The sequence below is a fragment of the Rhinatrema bivittatum genome, chromosome 17 (assembly GCF_901001135.1).
Source record: "Rhinatrema bivittatum chromosome 17, aRhiBiv1.1, whole genome shotgun sequence".
Lineage (NCBI taxonomy): Eukaryota > Metazoa > Chordata > Amphibia > Gymnophiona > Rhinatrematidae > Rhinatrema > Rhinatrema bivittatum.
The window spans coordinates 3280571-3306124 of record NC_042631.1 but is presented as its reverse complement, the minus strand read 5'-3'; the positions used below and the strand labels follow the sequence as shown (position 1 = coordinate 3306124).

Below are 25554 nucleotides of genomic sequence, written 5' to 3'. Positions count from 1 at the left end.
CATGATTAGATTCCACTTTTAATCTGTACTAACGGTGTAGAATACCATATTTTAACAAGGTAGCTGAATCAATACTGGCTAAAGAGGTCACAGAGAAATTACCTCGGTCACTGCATATCAGCAAGACCTTTAAAGTTATCACTAGACAGACACAAACATTAAGAACATGCCATACTGGGTCAGACCAAGGGTCCATCAAGCCCAGCATCCTGTCTCCAACAGTGGCCAATCCAGGCCATAAGAACCTGGCAAGTACCCCAAAAACAATCTATCCCATATTACTGTTGCTAGTAATAGCAGTGGCTATTTTCTAAGTCAACTTAATAGCAGGTAATGCTATTTCTCCTCCAAGAACTTATCCAATCCTTTTTTAAACCTAACTGCACTAACCACATCCTCTGGCAACAAATTCCAGAGCTTAATTGTGTGTTGAGTGAAAGAACTTTCTCAGATTGGTTTTAAATGTGCCACATGCTAACTTCATGATTTTAAAGACCTCTATCATATTTATTTATGGGTTTTTTCTATACCAATATTTGATTAGTAACATCACATCGGTTTACAGACACCTTGAAATTAGCAACAGTGCTTTACAATTGTAGTTAATGAACAGTATAGTTAACAGAAAAAAGAGTTGGCGAACAAGGGTAGAATAGGCATAACTGGGGTAAAACTATGTAAAAAAGGAGAATAAATAGTATAAATATTATGGTAAGGAACAAGAGGGGGACAGAGGTAATCAAAAAAAAGTAGAGTAAATATATTATTTATTTGTTTGTTTTTATATACCGAAGTATTAGTGTTGGCCTTCACTCCGGTTTACATTTGAACAACATTATACATGAGAACTCAGGAACATTATAGATGAGAACTCAAGGACAGTATTATACATAAGAACTCAGGAGCATAATATATAACGATTATGTGAGGAATGTGGTAACTGAGAATATAAGAATCTGGGGGTAACTGTGACAAGAGATAACTTAGCAGGGAATGACGGAATAACAAAGGGATAAAACTGATACAGTTGTTCTGGCACGGCGATCGAGGTGACTGGAGAGGGGGCAGAGCTGGGAAAGTAGGGTGGATAGAAGGGACATCAGGGGGTTAGATCAGGGGAGAAGGGGGATTGTGCTGTGCAGTGGATAGTTTAGCCTATCCCATCCTTGAAGGCTTGTTTGAAAAGCCATGTTTTGAGCAGTTTATTGAAAGATATGGTATTTCTTTCAGATCTTAGGTGTGTTGGAAGGGAGTTCCATAGGAGTGGACCAGCTATTGAGAATGCTCTTTTCCTGGTTGTGGTGAGTTTAGCGGTGGTTGCAGATGGGATTTCAAGACAATCTTTGTTAGTTGATCTGGTGGTACGTTGAGAGGGTTGTCTTTGGATTAGGGTGTTAATGCTGTCATCGTCATTGTGAGTTGAATTGTGTATGATTGCTAGAGTTTTGTATTCGATTCTTTGTTCTATCGGAAGCCAGTGTAGCTCTTTTAGGATAGGGGTGATGTGGTCTGATCTTTTGTGACCTGTGAGAATTTGGGCTGTGGCATTTTGTAATATTTGAAGAGGGTGTAGAGTTGATTTGGGGAGTCCTAACATGAGCGAATTGCAGTAGTCTATGCTTGAGAAAATCAGGGCTTGAAGGATGGTTCGGAAGTCTGAGTGGTTTAGCAGTGGTTTTAGGTGCTTGAGAATTGATAGTTTGTGGAAACCTTCTCTTATTTTTAAGGAGATGTGCTTTTTAAGGTTGAGCTGTGGGTCAATCCATATTCCCAGATCTTTAGCGTTTTCTTTTAATTTGATGGGGTTGTTGTCGATGTTAATGGAGTGGTTATTATAACTTTATGAATGTCATCTCTTCTCCAAGCTGAACAGCCCTAACCTCTTTAGCCTTTCTCATAGGGGAGCTGTTCCATCCCCTTTATCATTTTGGTTGCCCTTCTATGTACCTTCTCCATTGCAACTATAACTTCTTTGAGATGCGGCGACCAGAATTGTACACAGTATTCAAGGTGCGGTCTCACCATGGAGCGATACAGAGGCATTATGACCTTTTTCCGTTTTATTCATCATTCCCTTCCTAATAATTCCCAGCATTGTTTGCCCCCTGAGCTTTGCTAGAGTATCTCTAACTTGATATAGGGAAGCAACAGGTATGCATTGAAAATACAAGAGCCAAACAGAAGTGATTAAAGTGAAGCACTTCTCAATGTGATGTCAATCCCTGCTGTAAGATATATTGAAGCACCTCTTATCGTGAATTTAGCTGACAGTTTCCTCCGGTGCCCATTTGAAGTCACTGTTCCATCAGAAGGAGCGCCACCGCAGCCTATCCTAACATGAATGAGAGGAAATATTTTATGCTTATGTGCCTGTATTGTTTTTTTAATGTAAACCACTCTGAGCCAGATGTATTCTGGTGCATATAAATAAATATGGGAAAGTGAACGACACAAACAATTTCTATGTTCTCCTTCTGCAGGTGAGCTGAGTCAGGAGCCTGTAAGTGGGACTTGGGTGACCCTCTGACAGGTTTGTTGTAATTGCTCACTTAATCATCTCATCTTTGGTAATGAAGAAAGGCAGCTCCAGTAGAATATGTAGGTCCAAATCCTGAGCTGTAATGAAACTGAGGGAAGCGGTACTGACTGAGTAATTGGAGTACACTGTTCTGAAGGTAAAGGCAGTCTAGTAATATGTATGTTAAAGTGGCAAAGATAGTGTTTATATATATATATATATATATATAAAAAAAAAAGCTTGAGTCAGTCTAGATTTGTGTCAAGGCAACATTGCTCATTCCCACATATGGTATCATGTATGGTATTTTTTTTTCTCTAAACCTAGTATAGAGGAAAATCCAGCCTCCAAAGAAAATGTGGTGTGTGGCCTCCCAGAAGCAGTTTGGAGGCCAAACAGTTTGCAGAAGAGAGAAGCAAAGTGGTTGGAGCACAGAGTTGTGAAGAACTGTGATTCTAAACAAAGTACAGAACAGAGGGTGCCTGTGCCTCTAAAGGTACAGAGCGTAGGGGAGCACAGAGCATGGTGGCTTGTGAAAGGATGTTGCTCAGAAGCTGCACTGAATAAAAAAAAAGGTTTCAGGTAGAGCGGAAACTGAATGGGCCTAGTTGCAGGGGCAGCCATAAAGTGGCAGGTTTGAACAGGCTAAAGGGAGAAGCTCTGCTGGGAGGTAGATAGGGATTTAAAAGTGATTATTGCTGGTTATGTAGACTTTTTTTTTTTTTAACCTTGGAAAGAACACTGGTGCAGCAAAGCTGTGTTGAGCAGGGTGTGGCCCTGGAAAAGCGGCCAGTCTGTTATGAGTACAGTGATTGGGAACAAGGCTGTGCCTTCTTCCAGCAAGCAAGCTATTTTCAGTTCAAGCAAAAGCAGCCAGAGGGCTGAATGGAAAGAACAGCCATGTATTTCTGAGGTGGGGATTCCCCAGTTCCAAGACATGGGTCAAAGGGAGGATCTAAGGCTTGAGGTTTGGCAGCTGGAAAGGCCAGCCACATTAATGGAGTGAGAGAACCCACTCCTGAGAGTCCACGCAAGAGTGAATGCCTAGACTGGCTGGACAAAGAGTACCAACAGTTCATGGAGGAACTGGATGAGTAGCTGCCAGAGGGGTCTGGTGAGATGACTTGAGTCATAGCAACAGTCTGAGATCGGTGCTACAGGTGCTCCTAAGGCAGACCCCTTAGGGGGAGGCCAGAGACTGCTCCTGTGAGAAGCCCAGAGAAGGGGGCTGTGGACAACCTTGAGTGAGGGGTCACAGAGTCCTGGGGAGAGTGACACAGACTGCCCAGCAGAGGGGCAATATTGAAAAATTGGAAGTTGACACTACAAGAAGTCCCGAGGAAGACCCTGTATGGTGCCCAAACACTATTGGGAGGCTGATGACAACTCCCATGGAGATCCCAGAAGGTGGTGCTGTGTTTGAGAGCCCAGAAGGGGGTGCTTTAGAGACCCCAGCGAAGTGAGGCTGTGGAGGAGTCAGCGACCGGCATGCAAAAGTAGCCAGAGAGCGGTGAGGGGATACCAGGGAATCGCCAATGGAAGCACCACAGCCAGTCCAATAAGTTCTGCTAGGGTATAATTTGAACCTGGAGCCAACAAGAGACTTGGCTAAAGGACTGGGGGTGCAGGGTGGTACTGTGGTGGTACTGTGGGTGGTGGCTATAGGGTGTTCTAGAGTAACCATGGGGGTGGCCAGAGAAGAGGGGCTAGGAAGGTGAGGCACTCTCTTGGATGGGATTGAGGGGCAGTGAAAATGCTTGGACCAACAAGTCCAAACTGAGGTCGAGGTGGTGCCCCTATGTTCCCCCTTAAACTGGTGTAGGACCAGGCTAGGTAGCTTGTGCCCTCTAATTCCCCTTGAGAGTGAGAGCTGCATGAGCAGAGCCCAGTAGGGGAGGAATAAGAGCTGGGCCCCAGATAGGGATAATTAGACTAGCCCCAGGTCTCCAGAAGGAAGACCGCTCCTGTAGAATATAACTGTTCAAACTCTGAGTTGTAATGAAGCTGTGACAGTACTGAGAGAAGCGATACTAACTGTGAGTAATTGAGTACACTGTTCTGAAGGTAAATGTAGTTTAATAATGTGTATATGTTAAAGTGGCAAATAAAGATAAACTGTTTTAAGATACTGGAATCAGGCTTGTGTCAGAAACACAGTTCGTACCCAGTTATTTATACTTTCAGGTAATACAAGTAGGTTACCCTCCATGAAGTTGTCAGTAGCACATTTAAAACAAATTTGAGACTCTTCTTTTTCACTTAATGCATAATTTAAACTCGAGTTCATTGCCAGAGGATGGGTTTAAGGAAGTTAACATAGCTGGGTTTAAAATAGGTTTGGACAAGATCCTGGAGGATAAGTCCATAAGCACATGTTGTCATACATGGTCAGAGCAAGGGTCCATTGAGCTCAGCATCCTGTTTCCAACAGTGGCCAATCCAGGTTACAAGTACCTGGCAAGTACCCATAAACTGCTATTAACTAATAGGGAATAACCTCTGCTTAATAGCAGCATTATTAGCGTGAGCTCGATTTACTGTGTGGGTACATGCCAGGTACTTGTAACCTGAATTGGTCCCCATTAGAAATGGGATTCTGGACTTAATGGACCCTAGGTCTGACCTTATATAGCAATTTTTTACATTTAGTCTGTCTGCAAGGACATTCAGCCACTAGCAGAAAGTATCTCTAGGGAATTGCTTTTTACTCTTACAGAAGGTACCAGTAGCTGTTATCTTCATGAGTAAGAAGGCATGTCCTATTTCTGTTGATTTTGTACTTTTACAGTGTCGTTCTGGGAGAACAGGCAGGGCCTCAGCACCGAGCTTTAAATAATGGCTCCTTTTGAGCAGATAGAACAGACGTAGTTCCTAGCACAAATGAACAATAGGACTCTCAGCATGTCCCAAATGTCAGAACATCCACACTGAATAAGAGTTCAATTTATGGAAATTTCTCCTGCATGTCCAGGATCGATTGCCTAAAAACGTGATTGGGATGGGTTTGCATCTGCATCGCTTTAGGAAACAGGCTGGCGCCATTGCTTGGGAATGTCTAGAAGAGCTGGTTTTCATTACAACGCAGGGAGGAGGGGAGTTTAACGGAGTGTAGGGTTCACTATTAAAGTCTGACCTGGCTATGGTGATTTTAGAGAGAGCTCTGCAGGAAGACCATGGGCTATTAACGGCGATTAGTCACTTCCCATCCATAAATGCAGCAAGGTTGCAATCATAGTTTATTTTGAGGCCCTGAGGCCCCCAGTGCTAGCCTTACTTTCACTGCATGGGGACAGTAGCAGGTTTCTGGACTGCAGAGGGTAGAGCCTATGAGTGTTTAGAGGGCTTAGTATATCAGCTCTTAGGAATGCCAAGTATGGCCTGACCTAGGCCCCAGGCCTCTTCCCCTGAGCTCAGCTTTCCTCGCCTTACTATGGGCAAGGATCAGTCCATTAGCCCGGTTTTTATTGATTATCCTGTCACCACGTAGGCCATAGGATTGGTCTCAGCCCGTCACATGGAAGTGACATAATTATATACTGCGTGATTTCTGCTTAGGATAGCAGGAGCCTTTGGATTATATAAAATGCCTGTTCTGTTTAAATTCTAGGATTTAGAACTGAAAAAAAAAAATGGATTTTATAAAGGGGTTGAACTTGTCCTCAGGCAGTGGGAAACAGGACTGAAAGCATTAAACTCCCTGAAGGTTATGAATAATGCAGCGTGGAAGAGACGTGACAGGAAGCTTAAAAGGGTGCGGGTGGCAGGGAAGGAGGAAAGGCGATGGATGCTGGGACGGCTTCTCCCCGTGGACTGGGGGCTGCCACATTGTAGGAGGCTGTGGGGGAGGCACCTGACATTCTCTTTTGTTCAGGGAGGTGAGGAGGAGGCCAGGATCCACTTGGGTCTCTCCATCTGCTCCCCGTTTCATGGGACGACAGCGCACGGTTATGTGATTTCCCCAGGCCCCGAGTTAGCCACTGGCAGCGGCCCGGAGTCCAAATCTTGAAGGCAGCTTCTGCTTGGCGTAGGAGCGTGGGGTGCCAGGGTGGCACTCGGCCCATGGGCAGGAAACCTCCTCTTCCTCTGCAGACCCTGCTGGGACCAGCCCTTTCCCTCTGCTGCGACAGTGCACACACAGCATGGCAAACCCCCCCCCAACGAGCCGCCCAGATGTGCCGGCTGTCACCATGGCGATGGTGAGAAGTGTTCCTGAATGGGAGGCTCCCGCACGGCTGCTGCTTTTGTGGCTGGGGGCTTCTTAATTGCAGGTTTTAAAAGAGCAACAACGCAGGGTGCGAGGATGACAGAGCCAGTGCTGCGGTGTTGCACACGTACGGTCATCTTTAGGCTGAGGTAATATCTCGAGGAGTGGCCTGGAGCTGCAGCTTGTGAAAGTGAAAGGAACCCCCTTGGGTTTCTGAACTTGTGACCTGCAGTGAGTGGACGCTAAGCTGATATAATGGGAGCCGGGGGGGGGAAACGCCTGCTTCAGACTTGAAGGAGTTTTTCATCTTCCTTCCTCAGACACCCGCTCACTGTTTGGCTCCAGAACACTGGAGCAGGGCCGGTCCGGTTTCGGCCAGCGGCTGCTGTGGAGAGGAGGAACCAGCAGCCCCTTGGTGGTGGGAGTAGCTGGCCGGATCCCCCAGCTGAGGATGGCCCGGCCATGAATGGTGGTTTGCAAAGAGGGCTCATGGGACCGAAGCCCCAGTTTAAAAATAAATAAGTAAATAAATCCAGTTTGACTGAGCAGGAGCCAATGAATGTGTTCCCTGAAGAGAGGCAGGTTTCAGGCTGCCCGCTGCTAGCCCTATAGCCTTTGTACTCCTCTGTCACTCACTGAGGGCGGATGTTACCTGCCAGAATGTTTCAGGGGAGGGGAACAACACAATCATAGACCTGCTTCTTAAAATCTTGGGATGGGAGGCACCCCCGGCTCCTGAAGGGATACTTTATTATTATTATTATTATTATTATTATTATTATTGCTGGGTTTTCCTTGCTTGCCAGGATCCTGCTGCTTCCATCTATAATGTAATTACACAAAGGGTACTTGAATACAACTCTATAATCTTGTCATAAAATTACACAAATATTAGAGAGCCAAAATGAATGTATCAAACATACACAATTTATTTAAACACACCACCCATATATAAACCTGTATAGACAATAAAAACTAAGCTAGCACACTCACACATACACACCCACAAAATAAAAAATATGTCTTTTTGAGATACAACATACAAGTATAATCTCTTACTGCTAATGCATTTCACATATGTTTCTTCTTCATAAATACTCAAAAAATACATATATCATGTGTTTCTACAATTTTTTGAACTGGGATGTTTAATTCTGAATGTCCGACAAAAGTAGATACAAGATCTCTTCGTTTCACCCCTCACAAAAGGGGCTTCCTCAGGGACCGTTATGATTCATCTATTCTAAATATGCTGCCGCACTGCAAAAACAAATATCACAAGAATTACCCACAAATCTAACATCAATATTATTTTCAACCGATGCCATCCCCCTTGTTTTTCATCTCTCCCATTTATTTTGTTACATTTTTAAACAATTGAGGGACTTACCATCACCAATAAATACCCCAAACCTTATTTAGAATATCTCCCTTTTACTTATAACCATACAATATGACAATACTCCTTACAATCACAAAAAACACAATTTTTCTTCTCCTATTTACCTTATACTGAACCCCTGAAAAACTCAGGTCAAGTTTATAGTGGCCGTACCTACCTCAAAATCTGAATCATCCATATGTTTCACTTCAAAAACTTCTTGTAAACTCCATCCAACACCATGCTTTCAATGCACTGAGGCCATCAGTTCAAACACTGCATCTACCGCGGCGTGACCTTAGATATTCCCTTTAAACGTTGCGAGGTGATTCCACCTTCAATTCCTTTATACCACTATTACAAAACACACCGACCTGTGCTCTCAAGAAAACATATTCTGCAACGATATAACCCAAAGAATTGATATTAAAATTAAAAAACACCCACTTACCATTAACCACCAAGTCCTTTCCTACGTAGAAAAAAGTTTCCAATACTCACGTCCAGACCGGAAGTGACGTACCAAGTCGTCACCCGCTGAGATGTGAGGTTCATGCGTATCCAAAAAACTTTATATAGGACAACCCCTAGTCAATTAAACAAATCTTGCAATTATCTTTTAAAGAACCAATCCAATTATCTTTTAAGCGAAACCACTCCACTTCTCTCTTATTTTATAACCCAAGAATGAAAAAAACATTCTAAAAGCTCCACCAACCTGCATCTTTAATAAAACACATTCCACTCTATCGGACCATTCAATCCTAACGGGGCAACAGTCTGCCAACTGTAGATGAACTGTTGTTCAACCTTTCTTAACATTGAGGATAAATCTCCCCCGTGTTGAAGAGTCACTTTCTTAATCACAAAAAAGCGAATTTCTTCCACCGTATGACCTCTTTCCACCCAATGGCTTACTAAAGGAGCATGTTCACGTAATGCCTTGATACGACTCCGGTGCTCAACAATACGGCAACGAATGGGGCGCGTAGTTTGCCCTACATAAATTAAATTACAAGGACAGATAATAGCATATACCACACCACTCGTATTGCAATCAAACAACCTTGGAATTTTATAAGGAAATTTTAAATGAGGATGACAAAACATTTGGCACTGAAGCGTCCTTTGACGCTTCAAAGCGTCAAAGGACAAAGCGTCCTTTGACGCTTCAGTGCCAAATGTTTTGTCATCCTCATTTAAAATTTCCTTATAAAATTCCAAGGTTGTTTATATATATTAATGGTAATTGCTATAAGTGATTGTGAATTGCCCCCTGCATTTTGTACTATAGTTGACATGTAAATGTGTCATTCAAGATAGCATGGGACGAATACAGAGCTCTCTGAGGCAGTGATGAGCATTATATTATATATTATATTATTATATATTGCTAAATGCATTGGGCAGAGGGGCAGACTGGATGGGCCATATGGTCTTTTCTGCCGTCATGTTTCTTTGTTTCTACAAATGGTCTCTAGAGTTCGTCTGTGTAAAAAGAACTGATGAAATGTAAAATGCTGAAAGCCCTCTAGCTCTAACAATCATGCACGACCCACTAGAGGAAAGATGAGGGCTTGTTTGCTTGAAGGGGATCTCCCTCCAGCTGCTTTTGTACTTCTGAATCCTGAAGCATTGTAAAATTACACCGTGACATCAGTGCCCGCCCCGCCGGATGCCATGCTTTAAATGGTATGAGCTGTCACCGGCTGCCGGCCTGTGGGAGGGGAGCCTGCATATAAAGCAGGGAAGCAGAGAGGCAGAGAGAAACCCAGGCAGCAGCTCCAGGGCAGAGAGCTGGGCATCTCCTCCTGCTTACCGGAGCTGCCAGATCCACAGAGAAAGCACCGAGCAGAGATTTCCAGGCAGCAGCAAGGAGGGAAGAGCGGAGCCGTGAGTGACTGCAGAAACCTCTCCCTCTCTGCTTCCCCTGAAAGAAAGCAATTGTACCACTGCCAGATCATAAAACAGAAAAGGAGCAATGATGGCAAGTAAGCAGGCTGAGGTGCTGGGGACCTGCTGCAGCTTCCAGGAGGTCATGCCTCAGTGTATCTATATCAGCCAGGACTTTCCCCATCCCATCCCAGCCAAGGCACCCAGAGCGATGCTGAGGAGATGCAGGCAGTCCAGGTTCAAAACCCAGCCTGTCACCTTTGATGAGATCCAGGAGATGGAAGAAGAAGGCCTTTGCCCCACAGAGGAGGAGAAAGCCAAGAAGTCCTTCCTGCAGTCCCTGGAGGGTCTGAGGAGAAGCACCCAGAACCTGTGCCTGCAGAGAGAGAAACTCAGCAGCTGCAAGATGAGGCACAGCCTGGACTCCAGTGACTCTGATTCTGCTCTCTGAGTCCCAGGCACCCTCACAGCCAGAAGGACCAAGTCTGCAACCTTTCACCTCAGAGAGGGAGAAGATCTCCCTGGAAATGAGAGATTTCAGAGGAGAAGCTTTGCAAAGCTACTTAAAGATTGGCTCTGCTCTGACTTTTCTCTCTGCGAGGAACTTGTCAGCAGCCGGTGACAACAGGGACAGGGAAGGACGCTCCAGAGAGAGAGAGAAGCTGTCCTGAAGGGGCCCGATCCCGAGAGCCACTGCCAGCAAGCAGCTGAGCCTTTCCCTCAGGAGGACATTGGGGGTTTCTTAGATATCATTTGTGACGCTTTGATTACAGAATTTTCTCTGAGGGATGAACTTTAAGAGGTTTGAATGGTGTGATCTCATTAAGTTTATATTTATTTTCATACTTAAATTGTTGGTTGTAATAACTTATTTGGTTTATATTTGATATTTTGTTTTGAAATAAATATATTGAATTAAATATTGGGGACTATCTGTCAGATATTACTCTAGGTATGCACTTTTATTATTTTAATTTGGGATAAGGAAAATCATAAACTGGTGAATTATTACTCAAAATACAGCATTTTAATGCTATGCATGAAGTTATCTGAAGAAATAGATGAGCCTGTTATAATGTTTAATTATGTGAGTTCAGTTGAGTCACCATCAGCAGTAACATTCAGAGAGGGAGAGAGACACAATGCTGCATGGGAGGAAAGATAAATGACAGGATGGGAGAAATCTTAATTACCCACAATAGTATGGAGATCTTTCCCTTATCTCATACCCTAATCAATGTGAATCGAATCCTGTAGTAAGTGTCCAATTTATTAGAGCTCACAATTTTATTCTAAGCACAGGGATGTTAAAAGACTTCTTAAAAAGCAAATTGTGGAGGATAATTAAACATCTTGGCTGACTGGATTTGCAGCGCTGTACCCTCGCTGCTCTGGCCAGGCACCAGTGGGACACCAGGCCAGTATGGTACTCTATCCAGCTACTGAAGGGATATGGCCATTGCAGGACAGACACCAGACTGTCCAGCTACAATCAGATGATAGCTTAGGTATTCATGATTTTGTAGACCTCTACATGTTGTCTTTTCTCCAAACTGAAGAGCCCTAACTTCCTTAAAGGGCAGCTGTTCCATGCCCCTTCTCTGCACACAGTATTCAAGGTGCACATGGAGTAATGCATTATGACATCCTCCGTTTGAGAGAGAGATTATTTATAAGGCCTTCATAGTTGTCAACTGTTTATCTCTCTATAGGAGGGCCAGCTAATAGCTCAAGGTGATGTGTTGGTGATGGTTTAGGGGCCAGTTTTAGATGTATGAACAGCACAGTTCACCGAGGTGAAGATTTGATGTCATTTGGAGTGAGGAAAGACTCACAAAGATGAGATTTCTACTTGGTTCTTTCGCCCTAGCTTGATGGACTCTATACAGGGTTACCTTTTGTATTTCAGTGGCACAGGAGGGGGAAAGGTGAAACCCGGCCTTTTTATTTTTTTTACATCCAAGTCAATACTTGTTGAGTAACAACATGAAAGAGAGAGGGGAAAAAACAGGAAATATTAGCAAAGAAGGTAAACCAAACCACAAACCGAGGTTATCACTTTCATTCTACAGTATCGACAGTATTAGTGGGTGAACCAGTGGCTCTGGGATCTGGAGGCAGGGGCGTATCAACTTGTGCACGAGAGGAAGGTTCCCAACTGGGTAGGGGTCAGAGAAAATATATTGAACCCCTGGAAATTTAATAATACATTTATCAGGAAAGTTAGCCAAAACAAAGCTTTCAACTGAACATGCCAGGTCAAAGTAACAAAAACCTTCTCTGAATGTGAACAACCCTAGCAAGATCTGAAAATATGCACATTTTTCAAGCCCAAGAAGAGATCATCATGATGTTGAAAAAACAATTTCAAAATATTATGTTTGTCAGAGTCCAAAGCCAGGGTAACAATGAGGCAGCTGGAAAAACTCCTCCTGCCATAGCTTTTTCAAGAACAGAAGTCAAGTTCAAGTTATCCATAGAAGAGACCTTAGTTTCCAACTCCCTTTTAGGCGACGGCAGCTGGTAAGCTTTAGTTCTTGGAGGGAGGAGATTCCCTAGCATTTACAATACTTCCAAAAGTATTTTCTACATTTCAATAGGGGAAATCAAACAGTTTAGCTTCTTTGTTTCCTTTGATTTTTTTTCTCCCATGTTTTATTTTGTTTCAATTAAATGAAAATAAACAAACCACATGGAAAAAACCCCCCTAAATAAAAGGTTTCCCTATGTCCATCCTTAGAAGCTAATGGATTGCAAGCTCCGTGGTAGCAAACAGTGGTTTTCCAGCTGAGATCAGGTTGCACAAATCTGATCAATTTCTTTGCCGAAGGGGTCAGAGAATGAGATCAGTGCAGGTCACTGGATGGGGTGCAGCTGGAATTTCATAAACCTGAGTTCTAAGACTTTAAACTTGGCTAGAACTGGTAGAGTGGTAGATACCAAAAGAGAGCAAAGGTAAATGGAATTATCTCAAGGAAAAGAGGGGGCTTTACCACTGGAGTGGTCCGGTATTCAGTATTTTTGTGAGTGGGTATTGCAGAGAGGCTACTAGGGACTGTGTGGATTTTTTTGCAGACAACTAATCTCTATAGGGTGGACACTCCAGATGGAATGCAAACAAATAACGAGCGATCTGAAGTCTTACAAAGTGGTTGAGCGCTTGCCAGTTCTGCCGTAGCGTCACAAATTGCAGTCGTGCGTTGAGAGTACAGAAAGCAAGGGAGCTGGAGTGAAGTACTGATGGAAACTAAGTAAGAGAGCGATCTAGAAGTGGCTGTATCGGATGGTGCAAAGTCACCATACGTTGCAACATGGCAGCAATGAGCCAGCAGAATTTTAGGCTGCAGAGAAGCACAACCAACAGAGAACAAGACTGCAAAATGCACTCCCTGGAATAAACGACATTTCCAAAGGCACTCTTTACCATTACTTCTGCTTCTGCTGTCTCTTTCTTCACATCCCCAATAATTTGTTTTGGACGGGTGGATAGCAGGAATACCCTGTGCTTTTCTTCCCTAGCAAGTACAAGCTCTGCACCCATGCAACTCTCTCTCTCTCCTTCTCCATTCCCACCCACCTCACTGCAGTCCTCTTCCCTCCCACCCCCACTTGCTCTCTCATGCTCATCTTTCCTCTTTCCCACCCACATTCTTAGCGCTCTCCTCTATCCCCCAGCCACTTCTCCCTCATTCTCCTTGCTCCACACCCACCCATTCTTCCTTCCTTCATGTCCTCCTCCCCCCAAGGGGCAGTTCTATCATGAGGCAGGGTGGGACAGCAAAATTTTGAGGTGGCAAAAAGTGGCCCCAAAATGCATCTGCTGCAGCCACCTCACCCTGCATTCAGGCCAACACCAGCGGCACAACTTTAATAAACTGCTGCATGGAATCCACCCCCGTGGGCAGAAGAATCCTGAGACGGGCGGCTCAGCTTTTCCGAGGCACCCACAGGATTCCCAACCCAGAGGCAGAAGAAAATATTCACAATCGCACAGCTTAAATGACACCACCCCCACGGCGCATCTTCAGTGACGTGGCCCACCCTTCCCATGGTAGAGTGACACAGTCCTTTCCCCTCCCAGTGCATCTTTGGCCCAGTGCAAAAGAAGAAACTCAGCACAGCTTCAGTGATGCAGCCCATCCCGCCCGTGGTGCATTTTAAGAGTGATGTGGCCCCCCCTCCCCTCACTGCACAACTTAAGAATGACATGGCCCCCACCCAAGGCCATCTTCAGTGACACAGCCCAACAGCAAAACATGAATCTTGCCAGCCATCTTGAATGATACCACTCTCGTGGCTTAGCTTCAATGATGTGGTTCATCCCTCTTGCAGCCTTGAATGTGTGTATGACAGAGAAGGAGAGTGCCTGTGTGTGTCAGGAAAAGAGAAGAAAAATGCCTGTGGGCATGTTTGAGAGAAGGAGAGAGCGCTACTGAGCATGAGAGAGTTGCTGTATGTGTCAGGAAGAGATAAGGAGAAAGCCTGTGTGCGTGTTTGAGAGAGAGAAAGGGAGCCTGTGTGTGTATGTGTGAAGGAGAGAGACCCCCTGAGTGAGAGTGCCTGTGCATGTGAAGGAGAAGGAACCACTGAACATAAGGGAGAAAGAGCTACTGAGCATGAGAGTGTGTGTGTGTGGGAGAGAGCATGACTGAGTGTAAGAGAGCACCTGTGTTTGTGAGTGAGAGAGAGCCACTGAGTATGAGAGAGTGCTTGTGTGAGGGAGAGAGCATGACTGAGTGTAAGAGAGCACCTGTGTTTGTGAGTGAGAGAGAGCCACTGAGTATGAGAGAGTGCTTGTGTGAGGGAGAGAGCATGACTGAGTGTAAGAGAGCACCTGTGTTTGTGAGTGAGAGAGAGCCACTGAGTATGAGAGAGTGCTTGTGTGAGGGAGAGAGCATGACTGAGTGTAAGAGCACCTGTGTTTGTGAGTGAATGAGAGAGAGCCACTGAGTATGAGAGAGTGCCTATGTGTGTCTGTGTGAGAGAGAGAAAACCACTTGAGTGTGTGAGAGCTTGTGTGTGTATGACAAGGAGAGAATCAATGAATAAGTATGTGTGTGAGAATGAACATTGTGTGGGAGAGACAGAATGAACATTTGTTACAGTGTGTATGCGAAAGAGAGGATAAAGTCTCTGCACCCTCCTCCTCCCCCTCCCTCACTAATCCAGGAGAATCTCATGGTGGCTAGAAATCAAAAGTTCCCAGGTATGGTAAACGGAAGATATTTGTTACATTCCTATTAGTTTTACATATCTGGATGTTACATAAGAACATAAGAAATGCCATACTGGGTGAGACCGAGGGTCCATCAAGCCCAGTATCCTGTTTCCAACAGTGGCCAATTCAAGTCACAAGTACCTGGTAAGTACCCAAACATTAAACAGATCTCAAGCTACTATTGCTTATTAATTAATAGCAGTTTTGAAATATTTTATTGGTGTTTGATACATTTAAAAAAAACATTTGTATGCATTTTTTATTATTGGATATTTTACTATTCATCAGCTGATTTGACATTTATTCTTTTTATTGGTATGGTTGATGTTTTATATTTCTTGATTGTATTTGATGTTTAAACAAGGAATAGTGATTTTCCATTGTTGCATTGCATACAGATTTTAACTTCTTGTGCTTTCCAGTTCAATTTTTGTATGCCTGTTTCTATTTATACTTTATAGTCAGTTTATTCTATTTGATGAGGGTCTGTGTTCTGCATGTGTGACTATAGTAAGGTATTCTGCTAATGTGTATTTTCCTTGTAAATCTTTAAAAGATTGCTTGTTCTATTTTCCTAATAAGGCTGTATTGGTTTTGTAGGACCTTTTGTAATGTTTACAGTGTTGCCTTTTCATAGAAATGGTTGTTACTGTTTGGGTTCTGGCAATTAGTGCTGTTTTGGTATGGGAGGTTTATAATATTGTAATCATAATTAAGTATCTGAGGGCCTAGCCTACATAGAATATACTTTCCAGTAGGCCTAATACCATATGGGTTCCAAGTGTATTTTTTGCAGAGTTTTCTGCAGTGCACGTAAATATAATACATATATAAGAGATACTTTGAATGCCCTTTTGCATGTAAGATTTCCCTTTTGGGGTTGGGGAAGTGGCTAATATGACATTTTAAAATATATGCATAATTTTGAATTGTGTGAGGGAGGAGGGGTGTGATGGCATATGGTTCACCTAAGGCTCCTAATACCCTTGCATCTGCCCTGAGAGAGCAGCAGTTGGTAGGGTTCCTGGGTGTGTGGTAGGTTTACCAGTTCCCTAGATATATTATCACTGGCACTTTATCTGGCATTCCTCTGGGAATCCTGACCCCCCTGCTTTCTCCTCTTCCCCAGCATTTCAAATCACTGAAAGGGCAGACTCCAGGGGAACCCCCTCCCCTGGCCCACTCACTAACTTGATTTATGTTGTGCCTTGGGGGAAGCATCTCATCCCTCACCTCAGGCAGCAGATTGTCTTGAGCAACCCCTGCTACCCCCTTCTCCCCAAGCTCCAGCAGTAATCCTCTTCAGTGGCCTGGCAGGATAGGCGCCACTGGATCACTCTATCTACAATCCTCTTCAGTGGTCTGGCAGGATAGGCGCCACTGGATCACTCTATCTACAATCCTCTTCAGTGGCCCGGCAGGATAGGCGCCACTGGATCACTCTATCTACAATCCTCTTCAGTGACCCGGCAGGATAGGCGCCACTGGATCACTCTATCTACAATCCTCTTCAGTGACCAGGCAGGATAGGCGCCACTGGATCACTCTATCTACAATCCTCTTCAGTGGCCTGGAAGGATAGGCGCCACTGGATCACTCTATCTACAATCCTCTTCAGTGGTCTGGCAGGATAGGCGCCACTGGATCACTCTATCTACAATCCTCTTCAGTGGCCCGGCAGGATAGGCGCCACTGGATCACTCTATCTACAATCCTCTTCAGTGGTCTGGCAGGATAGGCGCCACTGGATCACTCTATCTACAATCCTCTTCAGTGGCCCGGCAGGATAGGCGCCACTGGATCACTATCTATAATCCTCTTCAGTGGCCCGGCAGGATAGGTGCCACTTGATCACTATCTATAATCCTCTTCGGTGACCTGGCAGGATAGGTGCCACTGGATCACTATCTATAATCCTCTTCGGTGGTCTGGCAGGATAGGTGCCACTGGATCACTATCTATAATCCTCTTCGGTGGTCTGGCAGGATAGGTGCCACTGGATCACTATCTATAATCCTCTTCGGTGGTCCGGCAGGATAGGCGCCACTGGATCACTATCTATAATCCTCTTCAGTGGCCCGGCAGGATAGGCGCCACTGGATCACTCTATCTACAATCCTCTTCAGTGGCCCGGCAGGATAGGCGCCACTGGATCACTCTATCTACAATCCTCTTCAGTGGCCCGGCAGGATAGGCGCCATTGGATCACTCTATCTATAATCCTCTTCGGTGGTCTGGCAGGATAGGCGCCACTGGATCACTATCTATAATCCTCTTCGGTGACCTGGCAGGATAGGTGCCACTGGATCACTCTATAATCCTCTTCAGTGGTCTGGCAGGATAGGCGCCACTGGATCACTCTATGTACAGTCGTCTTCAGTGGCCCGGCAGGATAGGTGCCACTGGATCACTATCTATAATCCTCTTCGGTGACCTGGCAGGATAGGCACCACTGGATCACTCTATCTATAATCCTCTTCAGTGGTCTGGCAGGATAGGCGCCACTGGATCACTATCTATAATCCTCTTCGGTGGTCTGGCAGGATAGGTGCCACTGGATCACTATCTATAATCCTCTTCAGTGGTCTGGCAGGATAGGCGCCACTGGATCACTATCTATAATCCTCTTCAGTGGTCTGGCAGGATAGGTGCCACTGGATCACTCTATGTACAGTCTTCAGTGACCTGGCAGGATAGGCGCCACTGGATCACTCTATGTACAGTCGTCTTCAGTGACCTGGCAGGATAGGCGCCACTGGATCACTCTATGTACAGTCGTCTTCAGTGACCTGGCAGGATAGGCGCCACTGGATCACTCTATGTACAGTCGTCTTCAGTGACCTGGCAGGATAGGCGCCACTGGATCACTCTATGTACAGTCGTCTTCAGTGACCTGGCAGGATAGGTGCCACTGGATCACTCTATCTACAATCCTCTTCAGTGGCCCGGCAGGATAGGCGCCACTGGATCACTCTATCTATAATCCTCTTCGGTGACCTGGCAGGATAGGCACCACTGGATCACTCTATCTATAATCCTCTTCAGTGGTCTGGCAGGATAGGTGCCACTGGATCACTATCTATAATCCTCTTCAGTGGTCTGGCAGGATAGGCACCACTGGATCACTCTATCTATAATCCTCTTCAGTGGTCTGGCAGGATAGGCACCACTGGATCACTCTATCTATAATCCTCTTCAGTGGTCTGGCAGGATAGGCACCACTGGATCACTATCTATAATCCTCTTCGGTGACCTGGCAGGATAGGCACCACTGGATCACTCTATCTATAATCCTCTTCAGTGGTCTGGCAGGATAGGCGCCACTGGATCACTATCTATAATCTTCTTCAGTGGTCTGGCAGGATAGGCACCACTGGATCACTCTATCTATAATCCTCTTCAGTGGTCTGGCAGGATAGGCACCACTGGATCACTCTATCTATAATCCTCTTCAGTGGTCTGGCAGGATAGGCACCACTGGATCACTCTATCTATAATCCTCTTCGGTGACCTGGCAGGATAGGCGCCACTGGATCACTCTATCTATAATCCTCTTTGGTGGCCTAGTGCAAGAGGTGAAGTATTTGTCTTTGGCTGGTGGAGCCTGGGGAACTGTACCAGCTATGCTACTCTTCAACTGGCTCCTCTTTCTTCTCCTTTGTTGCCAGTGCTGCCGAGGGTGGGATATAAATCAAATAAATAAATAGAGGGGCCTTTGTTTTCAGTTTGTTTTTCCTGGGAATTTCAATGTTATAATAAAAAGAAATCAGAGGAATAATGACTTTTCCAAATAATTTGCTCCTGTTTCTTACAACAGAATTATTTGCCACTCATTGTTTTTGTTTTAACATTGGAATTCCCAGGAACAATAAAATAAAAAACTGCAAATGAAAGTATCGCACTTATCACCCTATAGTTATTATGAAACTCTGTACCGTAACTTACAGGCACCTGTCTAGTTGGTATAATAAATGCATTTAGCAACATTAATTTATGTGCCTCATTGTTAACCGTTGTGACGGCTCCCAGCTTAACGACGGCATAGAAAAGAATTTAAATAAAGAAATAAATAAACAAAGCTTTAGCTATATAAGGAGATGTTACAGAGAGAAGGAGCAGGTTTGATTCTCCCCGGGACCCTCCCTGCCTGATGGACCAGGGCTCCCTTCAGCAGCTTTTACCCCTCTGTACTCACGCATGGCTCAGACACGTCAGTGCCCGCCCCGCCGGATGCCATGCTTTACATGGTATGAGCTGTCACCGGCTGCCGGCCTGTGGGAGGGGAGCCTGCATATAAAGCAGGGAAGCAGAGAGGCAGAGAGAAACCCAGGCAGCAGCTCCAGGGCAGAGAGCTGGGCATCTCCTCCTGCTTACCGGAGCTGCCAGATCCACAGAGAAAGCACCGAGCAGAGATTTCCAGGCAGCAGCAAGGAGGGAAGAGCAGAGCCGAGAGTGACTGCAGAAACCTCTCCCTCTCTGCTTCCCCTGAAAGAAAGCAATTGTACCATTGCCAGATCATAAAAGGGAAAAGCAGCAATGATGGCAAGTAAGCAGGCTGAGGTGCTGGGGACCTGCTGCAGCTTCCAGGAGGTCATGCCTCAGTGTATCTATATCAGCCAGGACTTTCCCCAGCCCATCCCAGCCAAGGCACCCAGAGCAACGCTGAGGAGGTGCAGGCAGTCCTGGAGTCAGGCCCCACTCAGGCACCTTCGATGAGATCCAGGAGCTGGAGGAGGAAGGGATTTCCCCCGCAGAGGAGGAGAAAGCCAAGAAGTCCTTCCTGCAGTCCCTGGAGGGTCTGAGGAGAAGCACCCAGAACCTGTGCCTGCAGAGAGAGAAACTCAGCAGCTGCAAGATGAGGCACAGCCTGGACTCCAGTGACTCTGATTCTGCTCTCTGAGTCCCAGGCACCCTCACAGCCAGAAGGACCAAGTCTGCAACCTTTCACCTCAGAGAGGGAGAAGATCTCCCTGGAACTGAGAGATTTCAGAGGAGGAAGCTTTGCAAAGCTACTTAAAGACTGGCTCTGCTCTGACTTTTCTCTCTGCGAGGAACTTGTCAGCAGCCGGTGACAACAGGGACAGGGAAGGACGCTCCAGAGAGAGAGAGAAGCTGTCCTGAAGGGGCCCGATCCCGAGAGCCACTGCCAGCAAGCAGCAGAGCCTTTCCCTCAGAAGGACATTGGGGGTTTCTTAGATATCATTTGTGACGCTTTCATTACAGAATTTTCTCTCTATGGGATGAATTTTAAGAGCTTTGGACAGCCTGATCTCATCAAGTTTATATTTATTTTCATACTTAAATTGTTGGTTATTAATATTTTAATTTATATTTATGCAAGAGGTTGGAATAAGTTTTTAGATTAATTTTCTATTTATGCTGATTTTGCATTCATCTAATATATTTATGGAAGAATATATTCTTTATCTTTACAAAATTATAAATAAAAACATGTAAACAATGTTTACTGAAGACGCTTTTTTTGACTCTGCATTTTCCTCCTGCTCCTTTGGGCTTCAGTATCAGTGAAAACCTGGGCACCATGAGCCTCCCAATCATTTTCCCCTATCCTGACTCTCGCCAGGGAGCAAAATCCTGGCCAGGACTCAAGCTCTGGTCCTCAGCATTTTCCACTGAAGAATCCTTTCTGATGCCCTTTATGTCCCGTTAATTGTTGATTTTGTGACATTAATTTGCAGAGTTCAGCTGAATTGTGTGTGTGTGACTCTCATAGGATGGATAAAGGGGGGAGGGAGAAGAGCACTATTTGGTGACCTGTGTGTTTATAATACACAATGGCAAACTTTTGGTTAATTTTAATTGTCTGCAATCCAACAGGGAGGTATAGAGGGCATTCATTTACTTTTGTGGATTGCAAAGTGGTTAAAAGACAGGAAATGAAGAGTAGGATTAAATGGGCAGTTTTCACAGTGGAAAAAGGTAAACTGTGGAGTGCCTCAGGGATCTGAACTTGGACCGGAGCTTTTTAAGATATTTATAAATGATCTGGAAAGGGGTATGATGAGTGAGGTGATCAAATTTGTAGATGATACAAAATTATTCACAATAGTTAAATCACAAGCGGACTGTGATACATTACAGGAGGACCTTGTGAGACTGGAAGATTGGGCATCCAAATGGCAGATGAAATTTAATGTGGACAAGTGCAAGGTATTGCAAATAGGGAAAAATAACCCTTGCTGTAGTTATACGATGTTGGGTTCCATATTAGGAGCTACCACCCAGGAAAAAGATCTAGGCATCATAGTGGATAATACTTTAAAATCATCAGCTCAGTGTGCTGCAGCAGTCAGAAAAGCAAACAATGTTAGGAATTATTAGGAAGGGAATGGTGAATAAAACAGAAAATGTCATAATGCCTTTGTATCGCTCCATGGTGAGACCGCACCTTGAATACTGTGTACAATTCTGGTCGCCGCATCTCAAAAAAAGATATAATTGCGATGGAGAAGGTACAGAGAAGGGCGACCAAAATGATAAAGAGGATGGAACAGCTCCCCTATGAGGAAAGGCTGAAGAGGTTAGGGCTGTTCAGCTTGGAGAAGAGACGGCTGAGGGGGGGATATGATAGAGGTGTTTAAAATCATGAGAGGTCTAGAACAGGTAGATGTGATTCGGTTATTTACACTTTCCGATAATACAAGGACTAGGGGGCATTCCATGAAGTTAGCAAGTAGCACATTTAAAATAAATCAGAGAAAATTCTTTTTCACTCAATGCATAAATAAGCTCTGGATTTCATTGCCAGAGCATTTGATAAAGGCAGTTAGTATAGCTGGGTTTAAAACAGGTTTGGATAAGTTCCTGAGTGAGAAATCCATAAACTGCTATTAATCAATAGGGAATACAGCATTAGCAGCATGAGATGTATTTAATGTTTGGGTAATTGCCAGGTTCCTGTGGCCTGAATTGGCCACTGTTGGAAACAGGATGCTGGGCTTGATGGACCCTTGGTCTGTCCCAGTTCGGCAGATCTTATGCTCCTAGACCTGTCCTATTATGCTGCTGCTTGTTCGGAGTGGTAATTGTTTCTTGTCTTTACATAAAAAGAAACAAAGAAAAATCAATACAAAGACATCCATTTTGGTTTACAATCTCTTTTTTTTATTGGATATTTATTGTTAGGTAAATGAGATAAAACAAGCACTTTAGACATAATAATTGTCTGAGAAGTCCTTGCTTAATTAGGTTCTGGCAGCAGTGTCACTTATGATATAAGAGCTGTCATCTCGCACTGGCTGGGAATCAGGACCTACATACTGATCTCTTGCAGCCCTACTTAAATTATAATGCACCCAAGAACTTTTCCGTCTTCCTACCTCAATCCCACCTAAGTTGGGTGAGTAAACCAGTGCCTACTTGCCTTCCCCCGTTGTGTATTGGGCCCGTCTGGTATTTCATTCCATTCCCTATGAAATCTTTGTTTAGCTGAGCCTGCAGTCTGACTGGGCAATTCAGCATCTATGGAAGATCTGGATTCAAAGTTTCCCAAACAAAAGTAATCGCATCCCATGGCAGTAGTGAGCAAACTTTGCGGTCTTGCTTTCCTTCCATCCATGCAATTGGTTATACTCCCACCAAAACATTTATTCTTTTGCTTCCAGTGATGCAGTCAGGCTTGTTGTGCCCAATGTTATTTTTTATTTCTTTTTCAATTTAAAAATAAAAAATAATAGTTGACACTTGTCCAATACTATTTTCTTACTAGCTGCACCTTGCAAAAGATTTATGTTAAATTCATGTCTTTATTGTCAAATCTCCTTCTCCCTTACCCCACAAGTATCTCTCCCACCAAGCTCTCTCCTCCTCTCTCTTCACCAGATTCTCTCTCCCCCCAGCGTCACCAGTCTTTCTCTCCTTTTTTTATTCTATAACTTTCTCTCCCTCACCTGCACACTCCACCCTCTGCTGTCCCCCACCCTATCAGACTCTCTTCCTTCTCCATCCCTACCAGACTCTCTTTCTCTCCCTCTATCCTTTCAAGTCATAAGAAGTTGGATCAGACTAAGGATCCATCAAGCCCAGCATCCTGTTTCCAATCCAGGATACAAGTACTTGGCAAATACCCAAACAGTAAACAGATCCCATGCTACTAATGCCGGTAATAAGAAGTGGCTATTCTCTAAGACAACTTGAATGATAGCAATTTATGGACTTCTCCTCCAGGAAATTGTCTAAACCTTTTTTAAATCCAGCTACACTAACTTCCCTAATCACATACTCTGGAAATGAATTCCAGAGCTTAACTGTGCATTAAGGGGTAGATTTTCAGACGAGCGCGAACAGCCTACTTTTGTTTGCGCTCCAGGCGCAAACAAAAGTACGCTGGATTTTAGTAGATACGCGCGTAGTCGCGCGTATCTACTAAAATCCTGGATCGGCGCGCGCAAGGCTATCGATTTCGTATAGCCTGCGCGCGCCGAGCCGCGCAGCCTACCCCCGTTCCCTCCTAGGCCGCTCCGAAATCGGAGCGGCCTAGAAGGGAACTTTCCTTTGCCCTCCCCTCACCTTCCCCTCCCTTCCCCTACCTAACCCACCCGCCCGGCCCTGTCTACACCCCCCCCTTACCTTTGTCGGGGGATTTACGCCTCCCGGAGGGAGACGTAAATCCCCGCGCGCCAGCGGGCCTGCTGCGCGCCGGGCCGCGACCTGGGGGCGGGTACGGAGGGCGCGGCCACGCCCCCGGGCCGTAGCCACGCCCCGTACCCGCCCCCAAAACGCTGCCGACACGCCCCCGGAACGCCGCGACGACCGGGCCCGCCCCCCGACACGCCCCCGACACGCCCCCCCTCCGAGAACCCCGGGACTTACGCGAGTCCCGGGGCTCTGCGCGCGCCGGGAGGCCTATGTAAAATAGGCTTCCCGGCGCGCAGGGCCCTGCTCGCCTAAATCCGCCCGGTTTTGGGCGGATTTAGGCGAGCAGGGCTCTGAAAATCTACCCCTAAGTGAAAAATAATTTTTTCCAATTTGTTTTAAATGTGCTACTTGCTAACTTCATGGAATGCCCCCTAGTCCTTCTATTATCTGAAAGAGTAAATAATCGATTCACATCTACCCGTTCTAGACCTCTCATGATTTTAAACACCTATCATATCCCCCCTCGGCCGTCTCTTCTCCAAGCTGAAAAGTCCTAACTTCTTCAGCCTTTCCTCATAGGGGAGCTGTTCCATTCCCCTTTATCATTTTGGTTGCCCTTCTCTGTACCTTCTCCAGTGCAATTATATCTTTTTTGAGATGTGGCGACCAGAATTGTACACAGTATTCAAGGTGGGGTCTCACCATGGAATGATACAGAGGCATTATGACATTTTTTGTTTTATTAACCATTCCCTTCCTAATAATTCCTAACATTCTGTTTGCCTTTTGCTCTCTCTTTCTCCATTCCCTCCAGTTTCTCTTTCTTACCCTCCCCACCAGTCTCCCTCTTTCTTTCCCTCACTTCATGAGTATTTCTCTTTTTACAGAACCCAACTCCATAAGAAAGGCACAACTGGGGAAAAAGAAAATACAAACAATTTTTCATTCCTCTTGGGAAAACCATGATCACAGTTAGAAGACGTTAAAGAGAATGGTAGAGTCAGAAAACATAAAATTAAGCCATCCAGTGATAAGGAATTGCCTATAGTGCCTGAAATCATTTTAATGCATAGAGTGCATTTTAATATTAATATTTATTTATTTTTATACTGCTTTGAAGTGCCTGAAAAATTATGCCTCGTCCCATTTGCATACTTTGCCTAATCAGAAGAACTGCACAGAACTTGGGAAAATTTCCTTCACAAACAACATCTGCCTATTCTTACTACACTTGAAACTACAGTCTTCATTCTACCCTTTTTATGATGAGAAACTTTGATAGTTCAGAAGTGATTATACAGGAAATGAGGATGGGCAATAGGATTACTTATTTGCAAGAAACATCACAACCATTTTCAGCCTTCAGCAGTTTATGAACCAAAACACGAAATGACACAGGACTGACAGATCACGGACTGAATTACTGATATACATAAACAAATACCAGCAAATGATTCTGCAGTCAGAGTTATGAGGAATTAATCTTTTATATTGTGAGTATTTCTAGAGTATGCTGTTACTTTTTGTATCCCAGAAAAGATGAGCGGTGAACTCTCAATAATGTGTGTAGTAGGAAGGAAGAGAATGAGTGAAAATGTACATTAGCTTGCATGACAGAGAATTGCTCGCATGCAATAATGCTGTATATCGCTGTAAACTCATAACCAACTGAAGCATGATAGTGAGGAGGGAGATTTGAAAGAATCTGGATGTGGCCCATAATATAAGGAATACAGCTTTTA

At 44.8% G+C, this 25554-nt stretch overlaps 1 protein-coding gene, 1 long non-coding RNA gene and 1 pseudogene across 5 annotated transcripts in view; 2 read left to right on the top strand and 1 right to left on the bottom strand.

Moving 5' to 3' along the window:
- Positions 1-25554, bottom strand: part of LOC115079523 — a 138042-nt gene that overhangs the window by 32227 nt on the left and 80261 nt on the right. The window lies entirely within an intron of this gene.
- On the top strand, positions 9535-10932 carry LOC115079518 (uncharacterized protein C11orf96 homolog). The gene has a single exon (XM_029583160.1). The coding sequence runs from the start codon at positions 10085-10087 to the stop codon at positions 10445-10447; it is 363 nt and encodes a 120-aa protein (XP_029439020.1). The 5' UTR covers positions 9535-10084; the 3' UTR covers positions 10448-10932.
- LOC115079519 lies at positions 19479-20554 on the top strand (annotated as a pseudogene).

Coding starts and splice junctions, on each gene's coding strand:
- LOC115079518 (XM_029583160.1), top strand. CDS start 10,085: ATGATGGCAAGTAAGCAGGCTGAGGTGCTGGGGACCTGCTGCAGCTTC.